Raw genomic sequence first — 13,512 nt, 5'->3', positions numbered from 1 at the left:
CATCTAGTACTTGAACTCTGAGTTTTGCATGCACGAGGAGTGAAGTTTCCATAATATCAAACTTTCCTTTCACCGAACTGGCACCCTGATAGGGCTCTACCTGCACTAATGCGCTCAGCGCTGAAGCTCCAACATGGTGCTCTTGCAAGGTCTGATGAGGATACGATGGAGACTAAAATAGCTTGACCTGTGGTCTAACATCCACAAATGGACTCCTAAGTAATACCACAAATAATACCCCTAATGTTACCCCCTGTGAAAACGTAGATAAATATCGTACAGCTTCAGGAGCAAACAGACAACAGCACATCCATCAGAGCACTGAACGTATTTAGGAGAGCAAGCTCAGGACCCAGACAACTCCAAATACTGCCATGCAAATTTTCTCTTGATCAGCGGTCTCCTCAGGCAGGTTGATCGGTGCAGAAGCATTTCACAATTCCTTTCACGTACTTCTCTTCACCGTGGTTTGGGCAAAATGAACCCTCCCACTTCTTGCTTCTGTCTTTGCCTCTCCTGCTGCCTTCCTGGGGTGCCCCAGGGACCGACCCGAGCATCTCCCAAGTGAGGCTCCTACAGATCCAGCAGCTCACCGTGGCTTGCCATAGGCTACAGCTACTTAACTACAGTTTAACTTCAAATAACAATAAAATGAAAAATCTGCAATTACTATGATAATACAATAGGAAAAGGAAGGCAACGTCTCACAGACAGAATTATTCCACAAGCTTTTTGTCGTCAGGGTTCCCTGTGACGGAGGCAGCCTCTCACAAACCAGGACAAGGTCTGGAGGTTGCACTACCACCTGTAACAGCAGGCAATCACATTTCTCTCCTTTTGGAAAGTAAAACCAATCAGGCTGACGTCCTGCCCCAACAATTCTCAGACCTTCAAAGATGAGCTACTATTACAAACTAATTCTAACTTTAGAAATAGCTAATTTGCGCACATTAGCCTCTTTCTTAAATTTGTCTTTCAAACATTTATTTTAAAATGTCAAAATAATCAATACATTTTCCATCTAGCAATGGTACTTGTGCAAACACTCAGCGTGGGGCTGGCGGCTGTGCCACCGGAGCTATGGTTATGGCCCTGCTCTCCCTGTGCCCAGCGACTCCGAACCAAATGTAAGAGGCGAGGGGTGCTGCAGGGGCACAGGGCAGGACCCCTGCAGCCGCCCTGCTGCAGGCAGCCGCTTGCTCGTGCATCATGCGAGGCACTTCACGGCCAGCTTGCCTAATGACTTGCAGAGGAAAATTGGAAGGGAAAATTTGTGGCTGTTATTTGAGCGGACGTGACAGCAAACGCAGCCACCAGGGAGCATCGGGCCGTACGAGGAATGTTTATTAGGGGTTTTGCTCCATCTTTCATTCGAGGTTAGGAATAAATAAAATAGATTGGGCATACAGAAAACTTGGGCCGGCACATTCGGCGTGCTTCTCACACCTACACAGTCACCCCCCACGTGCACCCGAAATGAAAGAGAATACTCTCTGAGCAGCATGCTGTGGTGCTGAATACTCGGAAATATTTCATCCTGCGTTTCTGCAAACTTTCAGGGCTGCGGTTCGTTCGTGAGTTCACAACTCCCACGTGTCCTGCTGTGCTCCTCCTGCACGCCCCAACTCTGCCGGGCTCATCAAGCGGTGCCGCGGCATTTCTGCGCCCAGACCCGTGGCGGGTTGTGCCAGACCCCCTGGCTGACAAACGTCTCCCCTACCTGTTACTAACAGGACACTTCACCACTATTTACTTTGTTATGTGAATAATGAGGCCCACAGTGGTAAGGTCCATGACTTGGCCTCCACCGTTCCCATCACACGCAGCAGTTCAGCAGCAGGTCTCTGAGGAGCACGGGTTTGGCAGAACCTTGCCCAGATGACCTGCAGCATTACACCTAATTACCTTCCTGTAACGATTTATTGCCAAGGCACCAGAGGACTACCAACGGTCTCCCCCATGCGAGGCATCCAACGCTGTTAAATCGCTCCCAGTTGTCAGATAATAAGCTGCTGGGTGGTTCCTTCTCTTTTCTATTTTCAGGTAAACTTTCTCTTTGTCCAACCGTATGTCTTAACACGACCTTGGGTAGCGCCATCTTCAGCAGTGCCCCAAAATACACAAGGCAGATTTCATACACTGCAGCATTTACACTTCTTGGTGACCAAGCTCCCCTCTCAGTTTGGGCAAATGAAACACTTGGGCTTAAGCACTGTGTAGTCCAGATACTTGGATCTATACACTTCTTTCTTGGTTTCCCTATTTGAAAGCTCTAAATGAGGTAAGAGCTTAAGTTTGCTGAAAAAGGAACCGCGTGTCCTTCATTAGCAGTAGCAAAACTACCGTGGAACATCAGAGCGCAAGGAGGCCCGCCTGCGATCGCTGCCTCTCGCTGATAAACGCCTGCTGCACGGGGCGAGATTTAGCTATTGACGAGCTTTCGCCTTGCAGGTTGCACGATGAAAGCTCCCCGCACCCTTTGAATTCACCCTGCCGGGCAGAGTCTGAGGATCTGAGCAACCTGTTGTCAGAAGAGCCCGCACCTCAGAAGCTGATAAAAAGCAAATGCTTCGTGCCTAAACTGCATCTCCCACCTAAGGACCGCTACGTGGCTCAAAGTCATTGCGTTACCTTTATTAAACGGGCTCCAACGCTTCAGTCACGTTTGTTTCAGCAGCGAGGGAACCAAAGCCCCCCCCCATGCTGCCCATCCAACCAGCCTGCCCCTGGCACAGGCATGCAGGAAGGGCAGAGTTTGGCCCATCGAAGCACCCCAAAAACACACCACCCCCTGACAACAAGAGGATGTGCTCCCAACAACCAGAACAGATGAAAACCAGCTGGCTCAAAACACGCCATTAACGGCGAGATGATCCAAAAGCGGTTTTTTCATTGAAAATTCATCACCATGCACAAATCACGTTAAGACTCCGAGGACAACACACCAATCAGCTGAAAAATTTGTTTTCAAATGGTTCGAAGTCATCAAATATAGATGTGTAATCCGCATGAAGCCTAACAAAGCTAACTTGATTTTTCTTCCATAGCTGGGCTTCACCGGAGCACAAAACACCCTAACATCCAGGACAGTGCACAGTCATTCCAGTTCTGGGTGATTAAACCAGCAGCAAAAACTAACACACGTTTCCCAGCTCCTCATCTCGGCGCGGCGTGCCCATGCATGCACACACATCATTAGCTCGGGAACATTATTCAGCTTGCAAAGGGATGCACTTGGCTGTTAGCGCCTGTCAGAAGAAAAGCTGCAGCCTTAAATCAGCTTGTTATTTTTCTAAATTAAAAAAAATAATAAAGAAAAAAAGGAAAAAAAAAATCTTTCATCCAGAGATCGCTCGCTAATTTTCCAGCCCACACCCTGCCTCTTTCAAGCTGCCCAGAGCTGCACACTGAAGGATGTGCACACTGAAGCCGCGCCACGTCTGTGGCCAAAACTCAAAAGTACAGAAGGAAAGAAAGGGCAAATGACAGAGGGACAGAGCTCTGAAACACGAAAACATCCTAACAGATTTATTTAATATATTTTAGAAGGCAAAAATGGAAAATTGTGTCCTTAACCAAGCACATAAAAGGGGATGGAAGCTCATATGCCAGAGCTACCCACGGGTGCGGACCGGCTGGGACAGACATTTCCTGCTCCTGCAGAAGGGCTCAAATCCACCCGTTTTAATGCAGGCTGAAATAAACTCGGATACCTTGAGATCGACATAAAATGCTATTATCCCCGGGTCAATTCTCAAAGTGCTCTTCACTTCATTTTAAAAACAAAGAGAAAAACCCACCTTGCTCAGCATTCATTGCATGTTTTTTTGTTGTTTTTTTTTTTCTTTTTCCAAGCCAGATTTTTACGTTTTCTCCCTAATTTTAAGAAACTGGCTACCAAGAAACGAGTGCTCGCTCCAAACAATGCAGCCATTAGCTCTATTTTTCCCCCCTTTTTGGCAGCTGGCGTGCAGCCAGCGCCTTTCAGTTTGCAGACAGGTTGGACAGTGACACCTGTTCCTATTACAGCAGCACCCATGGGTAATGCACTTCAATTGTCACCATCTCCACTGACAACCTTTCATCACAACATCAGGGAGCTTCCCTAATTTTCCCAGAGACATTTTGCTCATTTGCATCGCTCCCTGGAGCTTTGTTAAAGCCTCGCTCCCCTCAAAGCCCCGCTGCTCTGAAGTCTTCCTTTTTCAGGGGGCGCTGAGGGAAAGCAGAGCTCCGAGGTCAGGTTTTAGTTCTGGCTGCATCTCAAAAGCCAAGGTATTTTTCATGTTATCGAAGACTGTATATAAAATATGTATCAATGAGGCTGACAGGCATGGACGCCCTAACGGACTTACAGGGGGGATTTAGTGCCGCCGGGCTCCTCGGGAAGTGCTGCTTACACACTAACGAGTTCAGGCAGTGGTTTTGTTTTTAAACCCCATTTATGAACCAGCAGAATCTGAAACAAAAGACGGCCATCACACACCCCCCTGCTGCATCACATCACGGTACTATGGATCCACAGAGCCCTGTTCTAAGAGGTCTTTCCCATACTTATTCCCAGCCTGCTGGGCTCCTGAAGAAGCCGCTGCTTCTGTACAGACTCCGAAGAGGGTCTTGTTGTCTCCAGAAAGGACGCAGAACCACCGCCAGGTTATTCGTACACCTTTGCATTAACTTCAAATCATTCTTCCTTCTCTGGATGATAATGAAAATATATTCTAGATCATTGCATCAGGAGGCAGGAAACTACTTTCCAATACACATTTCTTCAAAGGGAACACCACTCATTTGAGGCACTCCATCCTCCAGTAATTTTAGCAAGGTTTCCCAAGATATACCAAAGGAAAGGGATTTCAAATGTGGTCCACAGCAGAAGCTAGAGAAAGGGCCACAATTCCCTAAATTATTCTGGAAAAATGTTAAATACCATACAGACCGTCTTTAATCACAAGCCTCATGATTAACCGACGTAAAATTCAACATCTTGTGACCATATCGTGGCTCCCAGCCAGGGAGATGTCATGCTTAACAGTAAAATCTTGATTTTTCACCGTGCTCGTTTCCTTTGGAAATTTGAGCCGTGTCTGCCAACAAGGGCCATGCCCTGAGTGACACGAGACAAGTCACGTGCTAAAACATCGGGAGGCTGCAGAGGCTGTCCTTTAATTGCCACTCGGTCATTAGCAGGCAGTGCTGCAATGTTTCTCCCACCCTACAGAGGAAGAACCACGGGGAGTCCCCAGCAGTCTCACCAACAATTAATTGTTTACAAAATCCGTTCCTTCTTTTCTCAAAATAGTTCCAAAAACCCATTTTGCACCGGTTGTGTGGAAGTCTTCCACGAATCCAGAAGATGAGAGCAGCCCAGGAGCACTGAAACAAATGGGAGAGCAGCAGCGATGATGAAACTCCCAGAAGCCAAGTCCAGAACTGCAGCATTTCAATTGATGGTAGGAAAAATGAAACACACCGAGCATTATTTACAAACAGCACAACAATCCAGTGAAAGGAACCCAGAATATCATCATCTGGGATTTGTATTTGTCTAATGCTTTCCATGGGACGAAAAGCTAAGATAGTTTGCAAAATGGCTATTTAATCTTTAGGGAGTTCTCCCAAATTCTGCGTCTGACTGGGTCTGGGCAGCTCCACGTCCATCCCTTGCTGTATTTTCAGAAGGAAAGCTGACCTCTGTAGGAGCTCCTTTGATAACAGTCACCAGAGAGCTCTGTGCAAGTTGCCACCTCGGACATCCCTGAGACCCCTTCACAACCACAGGACCGCACGCACTTCGCTCAGGTGGCGCTACGTATCTAAGAGCAGCTCAGAAAGGTGTCCTACCACCGAGAGTGCCCCAGCAGCCATACCCCACTTGTGCCCAATTTCTAACGATTGCAGCTCAAGCGTGAACAACATGCGCCTCCCAGAACTCGCCCATGCATGACAGCAAGATCAGTATCTGAAATAACACCGTCCATCGGGAGCATAGGACCAACGCAGACAGAACTCCGTGAACAGGGGATCCACGAACTTGGACAAAAAGTTCTCCAGCAGATTAACAAGAAATACGGTTAGGTGTGCCTTGCAACACAGTAAACAACAAAATAGAAGTTTTGCTTACATTAGGTAACGGGTTTCACTTGATGTCTGATTTTTTTCAACCACTTGATTGAGCTTTAACTCTGAAAAATGAGCACCATTTCTAAATTAAAAATATATTCTGCTGTTCTAACGAGAACGCTTTGTTTTTCTCCAAAAGGCATTTTTGAGGCAGACATAATCCCATCAATTCAACCACAAGCCACTGATGATTTCAGCTTTCAGAGGTTTTTCAGAGGTTTACTTATTTAAGATACGCTATTCATCAAAGAATCCTTTAGGTAACCTGGTTCTATTAGAAACAAACATGTATACGTGCAAATATATGTGTTTTGCCTTAAAATTCTGTTCCTGAGCCTCCTAACCAACTTCCTTCAATTCCTGAGCAGCTCCTAGCAGCTTTACACAAAATTGATTCTCTAGGTTATTATGGATGTTTTTATAGCTGATAATTATGCTCTGGATGAGCTAGCAGGAAAGGAAATGACTTTTCCAGCTCCACACTTAGAAGTTACATAAAGAGTAGGAGCTATTAAATCAGGTAAAACCCAGTGACAGAAGACATATCTCACTGCTAGCGCATTTACTTATTGCAAAATAAAATCCTTCCCTCTGTCCCCATCCTTCCCAGACCTCAAACTTCAGTGACCATGCCCAGGAATATTCCAGCAGGGTGATTTTCAAGGGACACGTGTGTCCTCACAACTGGCCATCTCGATTAAAGCAGTCACCAGGGGCGCACGGGCAGGCTCTGTGGAACCACAAGACGCGACCACACACTTCTCTCTGCAGGGACGTCCCTGCAGAGCTGCGTGGCCCGACCGCGGTCCCACCGCTGCAGGAGGCAGGGCAGGGCTAAGGGCTCGGGATGGGCGTGCTGCTGTCTGACTTTGGTTGTGCCATCAGGACAGAAAGGACAAGGAGACATAGCCACCTTTAGGAGGAAGATTAAAATTAAATAAATCTGTTTTACCATGCATCATTTCCTAGGCTGGTTTTGAGCCTAGAGGTATTTTAGCCTAGCCCACAAATACAATCAAAAGGGAACTGAGTAACCCAGTTTGAGACTGGAATAATTTGCAAGACAGAAAGGTTCAGGCAGCGGGGAAGAGGGGACCCACCAGGTGAAGCAGCTCCCTGGAACAGCCCCTGGGATTTGCGCTGGTATCGTGGCTGCTGCGCTCTCAGTTCTCTGGCTAGAGCTCAAGCAACAAAACTTTCTGCATGAGGCCGCTCAACATGCACCTGCTTGGGGCTGCTCCGCCGTCCACCTTCCTCTCTGGTTTCCAGTGTCACGCTCTCTGTACTGCAGAACCCAGACGTCTGACACGATGCTGAACACACGCTGCCTTCCCTAAAAAGGGCTAACCTAGACTAAAACTAACCATTTTCCAACTTCTTACATCTTGAGTTCACACCACTACAGTTTTCTTAGTGTACGAGTTCTCTGCTACGGAAATAACTGTCAGGAAAGCTACTCAAGTTATTTTTGGCAACTGTCATCCCATTTTTGATAACCTGTTCAAAGTGAAAAAGGATACTTTGGATGGCAGTCCTACAACTCTCGACCTTAAAAGTGTAAGCAGATTAACGTCAAAAGGTAAACCTCTCCCTGTGTGGCACGAAGAAAGCCAAGCGCATTAAATTGTTCGGCCTGAAGGCCAACAGCTGTAGTTTTTCCACTTTCCCAACAAACTGGAAGTCATTATTTACACAGTTTGGAATATAAAAATACAACCCACACAACAATCCAGTGGCCTGCCAGACAAAAATCCCAGCTGACATAACCGTAATTAATTGCCTTCGGGTATCAGTTGCTAAGAAAATGTTAATGAATGACAAAAGCAGGAAAAAAATGACAGGGGATTGAAATCTGCTTACATTTGTTTGCATTTGCTCAAGATGATCCCCTTCGATGCTCTACTCTTACTCATAAAACTCGGTTACATCGCTTGTGATTCATTAGGGCTCGAAGACCCAGTTATTAATGAGACAGAAGTGCTCAATTATTCTGCTATCCACTTCACTGGTGAGCTTTTAACCGCAGTAATTACGCTTCACCGGGGCCTCGTTTTTCTCCTCTGACAGCTCAGAATTCATCACACTACCTACAGTGTTTAGACAGTTATTTGTATCTACTTGGAGTGAATACGTCCATCTGTGACCGGGAGACAAGCAGTGCCTTTTTCTAAGGGCAGAATCTACAGTCAAAACTTCAAAGTAGTTTTAATTCGGTTTCTTGGTTTCCCGAAAACACTTTTGGCTTTCAAGAGCCATCTGATACGTATAATCTAGCCCACATGGCCCTTTTGTGGTGTGCAGACCACCCAGAAACACTTGTGAAAACCCGATCGCTGAGTCAAAGCCAGCGAAGCCTTCGGTGGAAATGTCGGGCTGGTTTCGGGCTGACACTTGTGAGGCCACGCCACAGCTCCTCTTCTGCAGCGAGCGCACCTGCGCGTGCCCCAGCGCCTCTCTCCTGTCCGTGCAACCGACCTCGGCCCCTAGGGAAAGCAGCTGGCGGCAGAAGTGAGGGTGCAGTGCCCTGCCAGCAGCGGGCTTCTTGCACAGCATCCCATTTCGGGCATCCAAAATCTCCGTGCGCCCTCCCCTCAGCTTTAGGTGAAAACAGCTTTTGTCATTTTTTTTGTTTAGTTCCACTTCTGCAGCCAAACTGCACATGTAGGGCAGGGTCCCACAACAAGACCACACCTCCAGAAAAACTTGGATCAATGCTCCTTAGCTGACTGCAGCTAGGAGAAACCCCCATAATGCTTAACTTCCATCAGAGGGGTTGAGACACCATTATCCACAGGGTCAAGCAATTGTTAATGCCAGCATTGGGGTAATTTACTAGAATTAAGTCTTTGCTCTAGTTTCTTCTATCATTTCTTACATACATCTGTAACTCACCAAACAAAAATCTGAAACAGAGACAAGCAGTACCAAAGGTTAAGTGCAAACAACTTTTTTTTTTAAGCAAACCTTACCACTTTTTAGCTAACAGACAAGAAATTCATCCTAAAATCTGCATGATGTCATCTAACAGCCTAATTTAAACCCCTTATCATTACTCACATGGCCGTATATTATCACAGTTGTCTGTCAGCATTACTACACACTGCAGTTTAGTGCTGGTATAGGATTCCTACACCAAAGACTCGGTTTTTGTCTAACAGAAACCCAGCGTTTCTGGAACTTTTCCTGCACTCCCCCATTTTCTGCAGATTAACCAAGCTCCCACATTGATCATAATCCTATCAAAAGCCACTGTGTTTGTTCGGAAAGAGCAGAGGAGCTGAGCCCCACTCTCTATTTCAAACTCACCCAAAGCTTAAATACATCGCACATAGATTCAAAATCTCATTTGATCCAACTCTGCTTTGACTTTTTCCTTGGAGAAAAAAAGAAGTATCTGGCAATTTTACTATTTTACAGTAAACATAAATTTGCTGCTATTACATGGCTCTTTTTAATGCACGCGTGCACATACGATATGCTCTAGGAAACATCCAACAGAGCTCACATGCACATCTGACTACCTGCACAGCTAGAGAGCAGCTCCCCTTTCCCCAGGGAAAGCTCCACTCTGAGGCACTTTTGTTTTCGCTGAACATTAAAACTGGTTTGATAGGGGTCTAAGAAGGTCAGGTTACTCGCTGAAGGTTGTACAAATGAGTCTGTGCTTCAACTGGAAGGAAAAGACGGTTCTTTGTTCCAGCCCCCAAGCAGTGCCTGCCACTGCTACCAAAATTCATCATGTTCTGAATGAAGGTGCAAGTGGGAGAGTACAGAACCGGTACCTTCATTTCTTAAGGATGAAAATTGGATCTCTTTGATCTGTCTTGAAATTTATCCACCACTAATTTTCCAAAGGTATACATGCATTAAAATGCAAACAGCCCGCATGTTAAAAGATACATCACCTCAATGTTAAATTGAAAGTTTATTTTCCCCACATCTTCAAATGTGACCTCATATGGGGAAAGAAAACACATAAAACAACAAAAAATCCTAAAACAACTGTTACAGGAGGCTGCAGCTGTCCTTTATTTACACACAGCAATTGATACCATTTCCACATTTACAAACAATATTAGTGTTTTCACCTCAAATGAAAACAGTTTTAAAAGAGACGCTTCCAATGTGAAAACCAGTCAATTAACGTGAGATACTACACAAGGGCCCCACCTCTGCATTTGTTTTTTTTGTTTCCGAAGGGAAGGACCCACAGAAAGCAGATGGAAAGGCTTTCCAAGACAAAAGAAAACTGTCAAATACACAGTCAGCTCATACAATACATTTCCATTTATATTCTATTCCACTTATTTTCCTTGGTGTTGCATGTTAGAAAAGTGGCCACAATAAATTCAGACAGAACTGTAAGTGCTAAGCTGACTGCATTTGTGAAGCAAAACAGAGCTTTTGTCTGTGCCACAGGGCAGCAGTAGGTGGCAGGGGGGTCTGACTTACCTGTTGAACTTCACTTTCTCCATTCGATATTTTCTCTGTGTACACAAAGGAGTTGAATATCCTCTGCAAAAAAAAATCAGAAAGGATGCATTAGAGACATTCTATCCCAAAAGTCACATTAACGCGGTTTCAAAAGGTGCACGTGAGGAAATCTGTGTCAGAGAGGGAGCACTTCACCTGGAAGTCTCTAATGCCAGGTCTACCTAAGGGGAATCAAGTTCACCTGTACCTGCTCCTGGATCTGCATGAAGCATCTGTTCTCATGTTTGAAGGCAAAAAACATAACAGGTTGTGGTTTCAAAACATGTTATTTTAGTAATAAAGTGAGGATATTTAAGATTATACACTACAAAACAGAAAAAAACCCATTGCTTTGTGTCCTTCCCTTGATGCGATACTGGTGAAATTGCTAAGGCTTGTGTTTTCAGCAAGATACCAAGACAGAATCAGATCACAAAATTATTGGCAATAACTGCAGATACTAAAGAAGTCTCAATTTCCTCCAAACACAGCGTAATCATCGGTTAGCAACTCCAAGAGTTTTCCTGACGCAGGTTTGGCTGATTTCCTCCTAGGAAGGACACCCGCAGCCACAGCTGGCAGAGGCAGCCCGGAAAACCCTTCAGTTTGCTCCGCTGCGCTTCCCATCATCACTTTCCCTTATCCCTCTCCCTCCTGAGGGCTCCAGGAATTTCAGAAATTTGAACTCTTAATTCTAAAGCAGCATTTGGAAGGGCAGCAATAAATCTCCTCAGTTTACAAGTCTCAGAGAGCCAAGGAGGGGGGGGGGGGGGGGGGGGGGGGGGGGGGGAATCTGCTCTTAAAAGCTGCCTGTACGTTGAGACTTCCTCTTCTTCCAGACCTTTGTTTAAAGTTCTGCTTGGGCACTTTAACTACAAACATGTTTTTTTTTTTTTTTTCCTTCCCCCTTCATGAGATGAAAAGATAATTTAAACATCAGAAGAAAATACATTAAAGCATGTCATTTTGATGCAAAATGTTTCAAATGAATTGAATTTTTCTCTCCACGCAGCATTTAGTCTGCAGACATCAAAAGGAGCGAGAAGGAAGCAGTCTGTCAGCTACCAGAATGGGCCCTCCTGGCCTCAGCACGGAGCTGACCCCTTCCTCCGCGCCTTTCGAGCACAGCTGCGCTTCCCAAAGTCCAAAACGACGACAGAGACCATCATGCACAGTTATATAGAGTCACAACACAAGCAGGAATTTACTTGTGCTAAGCTTTCAACCTATTTTAGCTTGATTTGTAATCTAAACACGTTCTTCAAGAAGTGTTTGGACTGTGCGCTTAGTTACATGGTTTAAAATTTCGGGTAGACCTGTGTGGTGCCCAGAGTCGGACTCGATGATCCTTATGGGTCCCTTCCAACTCGGGATACTCTATGATTCTATGATTCTTCAAAATGTTGTGTCTTCTACCCACTGAAAAGCTCAGTGCGTGCAGAGGGGTGGGCAGGAGCCTGCCGGCTCAGCGCCCTCACAGACCAACCCCAGACACCAACAACTCGACGTGGACAAGGAGCACGAGCCACACAGGTGCTAACCCTGGCCACAGCCCTCTGCTCAGGACGAAAATAGGCTGAACGTGAAGAGAAGCCACTTGTTAGCACTGGTACTTCGTTCCTCCCAGCCCGGCCGTGCAGCGGGGCCTGCCGAGCAGATGGCCGCCGGCTGAGCTGCTCCACCAGGCCCCACCTGACACAGAGCAGGCCCCGACGGCCATCACCCAGCCCTGTCACACCCCACCTGCAGCCGGTACCATCCCAGCCTGCTGCACGATCACAAATTGCCTGAAGGATCCCTCCCAGGTTACCCCCGGGTTGTCATCACCACCTATTTTAAGTGTATCGTTGTCCGGAGTACTCAGGTTCTTGCTGAACACCGCTCACCTGTGCGAAAAACATTCGCTTTCCCTGCGGTTCTCAAGTTCCCTCAAACCCCACATCTGTAAAAGACACCGGCTCCTGGTGGCAGGGGGCAGATCCTGTGGACAGGGCTCCCTCCCCACACCTCTCCTCCACCGTCATCTCCCTCCCTCAGGAAAAATGCCTTCATTTTTTTTAATTCCTCCCTCCCCAAGGTCTGGCCGTGGCACTAATTAAGCTTGTCAGTCCACTCCCGATTCCTCTACAGCATTTTTAAAGATTTGGGAACAGTTGTTTCATGGCTATGCTGTGTCCCCATGTGCCATAACACACCTGGCATGGGCAAACACTGCATTTCAGCCCCTCAGGTGGCTTGGTTTCATCAAGCAGATTTCCATAAACTTTAAATAAATAAATAAATACATACACAAAGACAAAGCAGCTTTTGTTTTCTGATCCAAACTCTGAATTAAATTTCAGGATGGTTTAAAATCCAGCGCTGTTACCACTCTCCCTTTATGCTGCCAGAGATTACCCGGAACGGCAAGCAACCTTCACCTCATTCCCACCACAAAGCACCGGTTTTCAAACACAACCTTAAGAAGCAAACAAAGCTGAAAACGTCTTCAGAACCTACATAAGTTCGAAATCATCTGCATTTTCCACACTTTGTTCTGAAGGAAAGCTGCAGCAGTGACATGCAATTCTAGATTTGGCCAGGCTACAGTACTGGAAATGAGGGAAAGCGTAGTTTGCATTTTCCCTTTTCCAAGTCACTTCAAGCATCCGCGATGCTCAGCGGGAGCCCACGCTCGCTGGGCTGGCTGCACCCACCGCCCGCTGTTTCACTGCGCGTGGCACTCATGCCCAGCGACACGAGCAGAAGCCAAGGGAAAATAAATACATAAAAACAAAAATTAATCAATCATGGTATCTGCAGGGACCGCCGCAGGATTTCTGCCCACTGGCGACAGCTCCAGACAAGAAGCACCAAGAGGTGCAGATGCGTCCACGTCAGCCCGCTGAGGGTGAACACAGCCGGGATGGAGTCCTC

The 13,512-nt window shown here is 46.4% G+C and overlaps 1 protein-coding gene across 2 annotated transcripts in view; it reads right to left on the bottom strand.

Annotated features, from left to right (window-relative positions):
- CACHD1 (cache domain containing 1) overlaps nt 1-13,512 on the bottom strand; it is a 102,794-nt gene that overhangs the window by 56,523 nt on the left and 32,759 nt on the right. For both annotated transcript variants that reach the window (XM_048062248.2, XM_048062250.2), the window contains exon 2: nt 10,576-10,638. In XM_048062248.2, the coding sequence (XP_047918205.1) occupies nt 10,576-10,638 (63 nt within the window). The remainder of the gene's footprint in view (nt 1-10,575; nt 10,639-13,512) is intronic.

This window comes from Anser cygnoides, chromosome 8 (genome assembly GCF_040182565.1).
Source record: "Anser cygnoides isolate HZ-2024a breed goose chromosome 8, Taihu_goose_T2T_genome, whole genome shotgun sequence".
Taxonomy (NCBI): Eukaryota; Metazoa; Chordata; class Aves; order Anseriformes; family Anatidae; genus Anser; species Anser cygnoides.
This window is presented reverse-complemented; position numbering and strand designations above follow the sequence as displayed.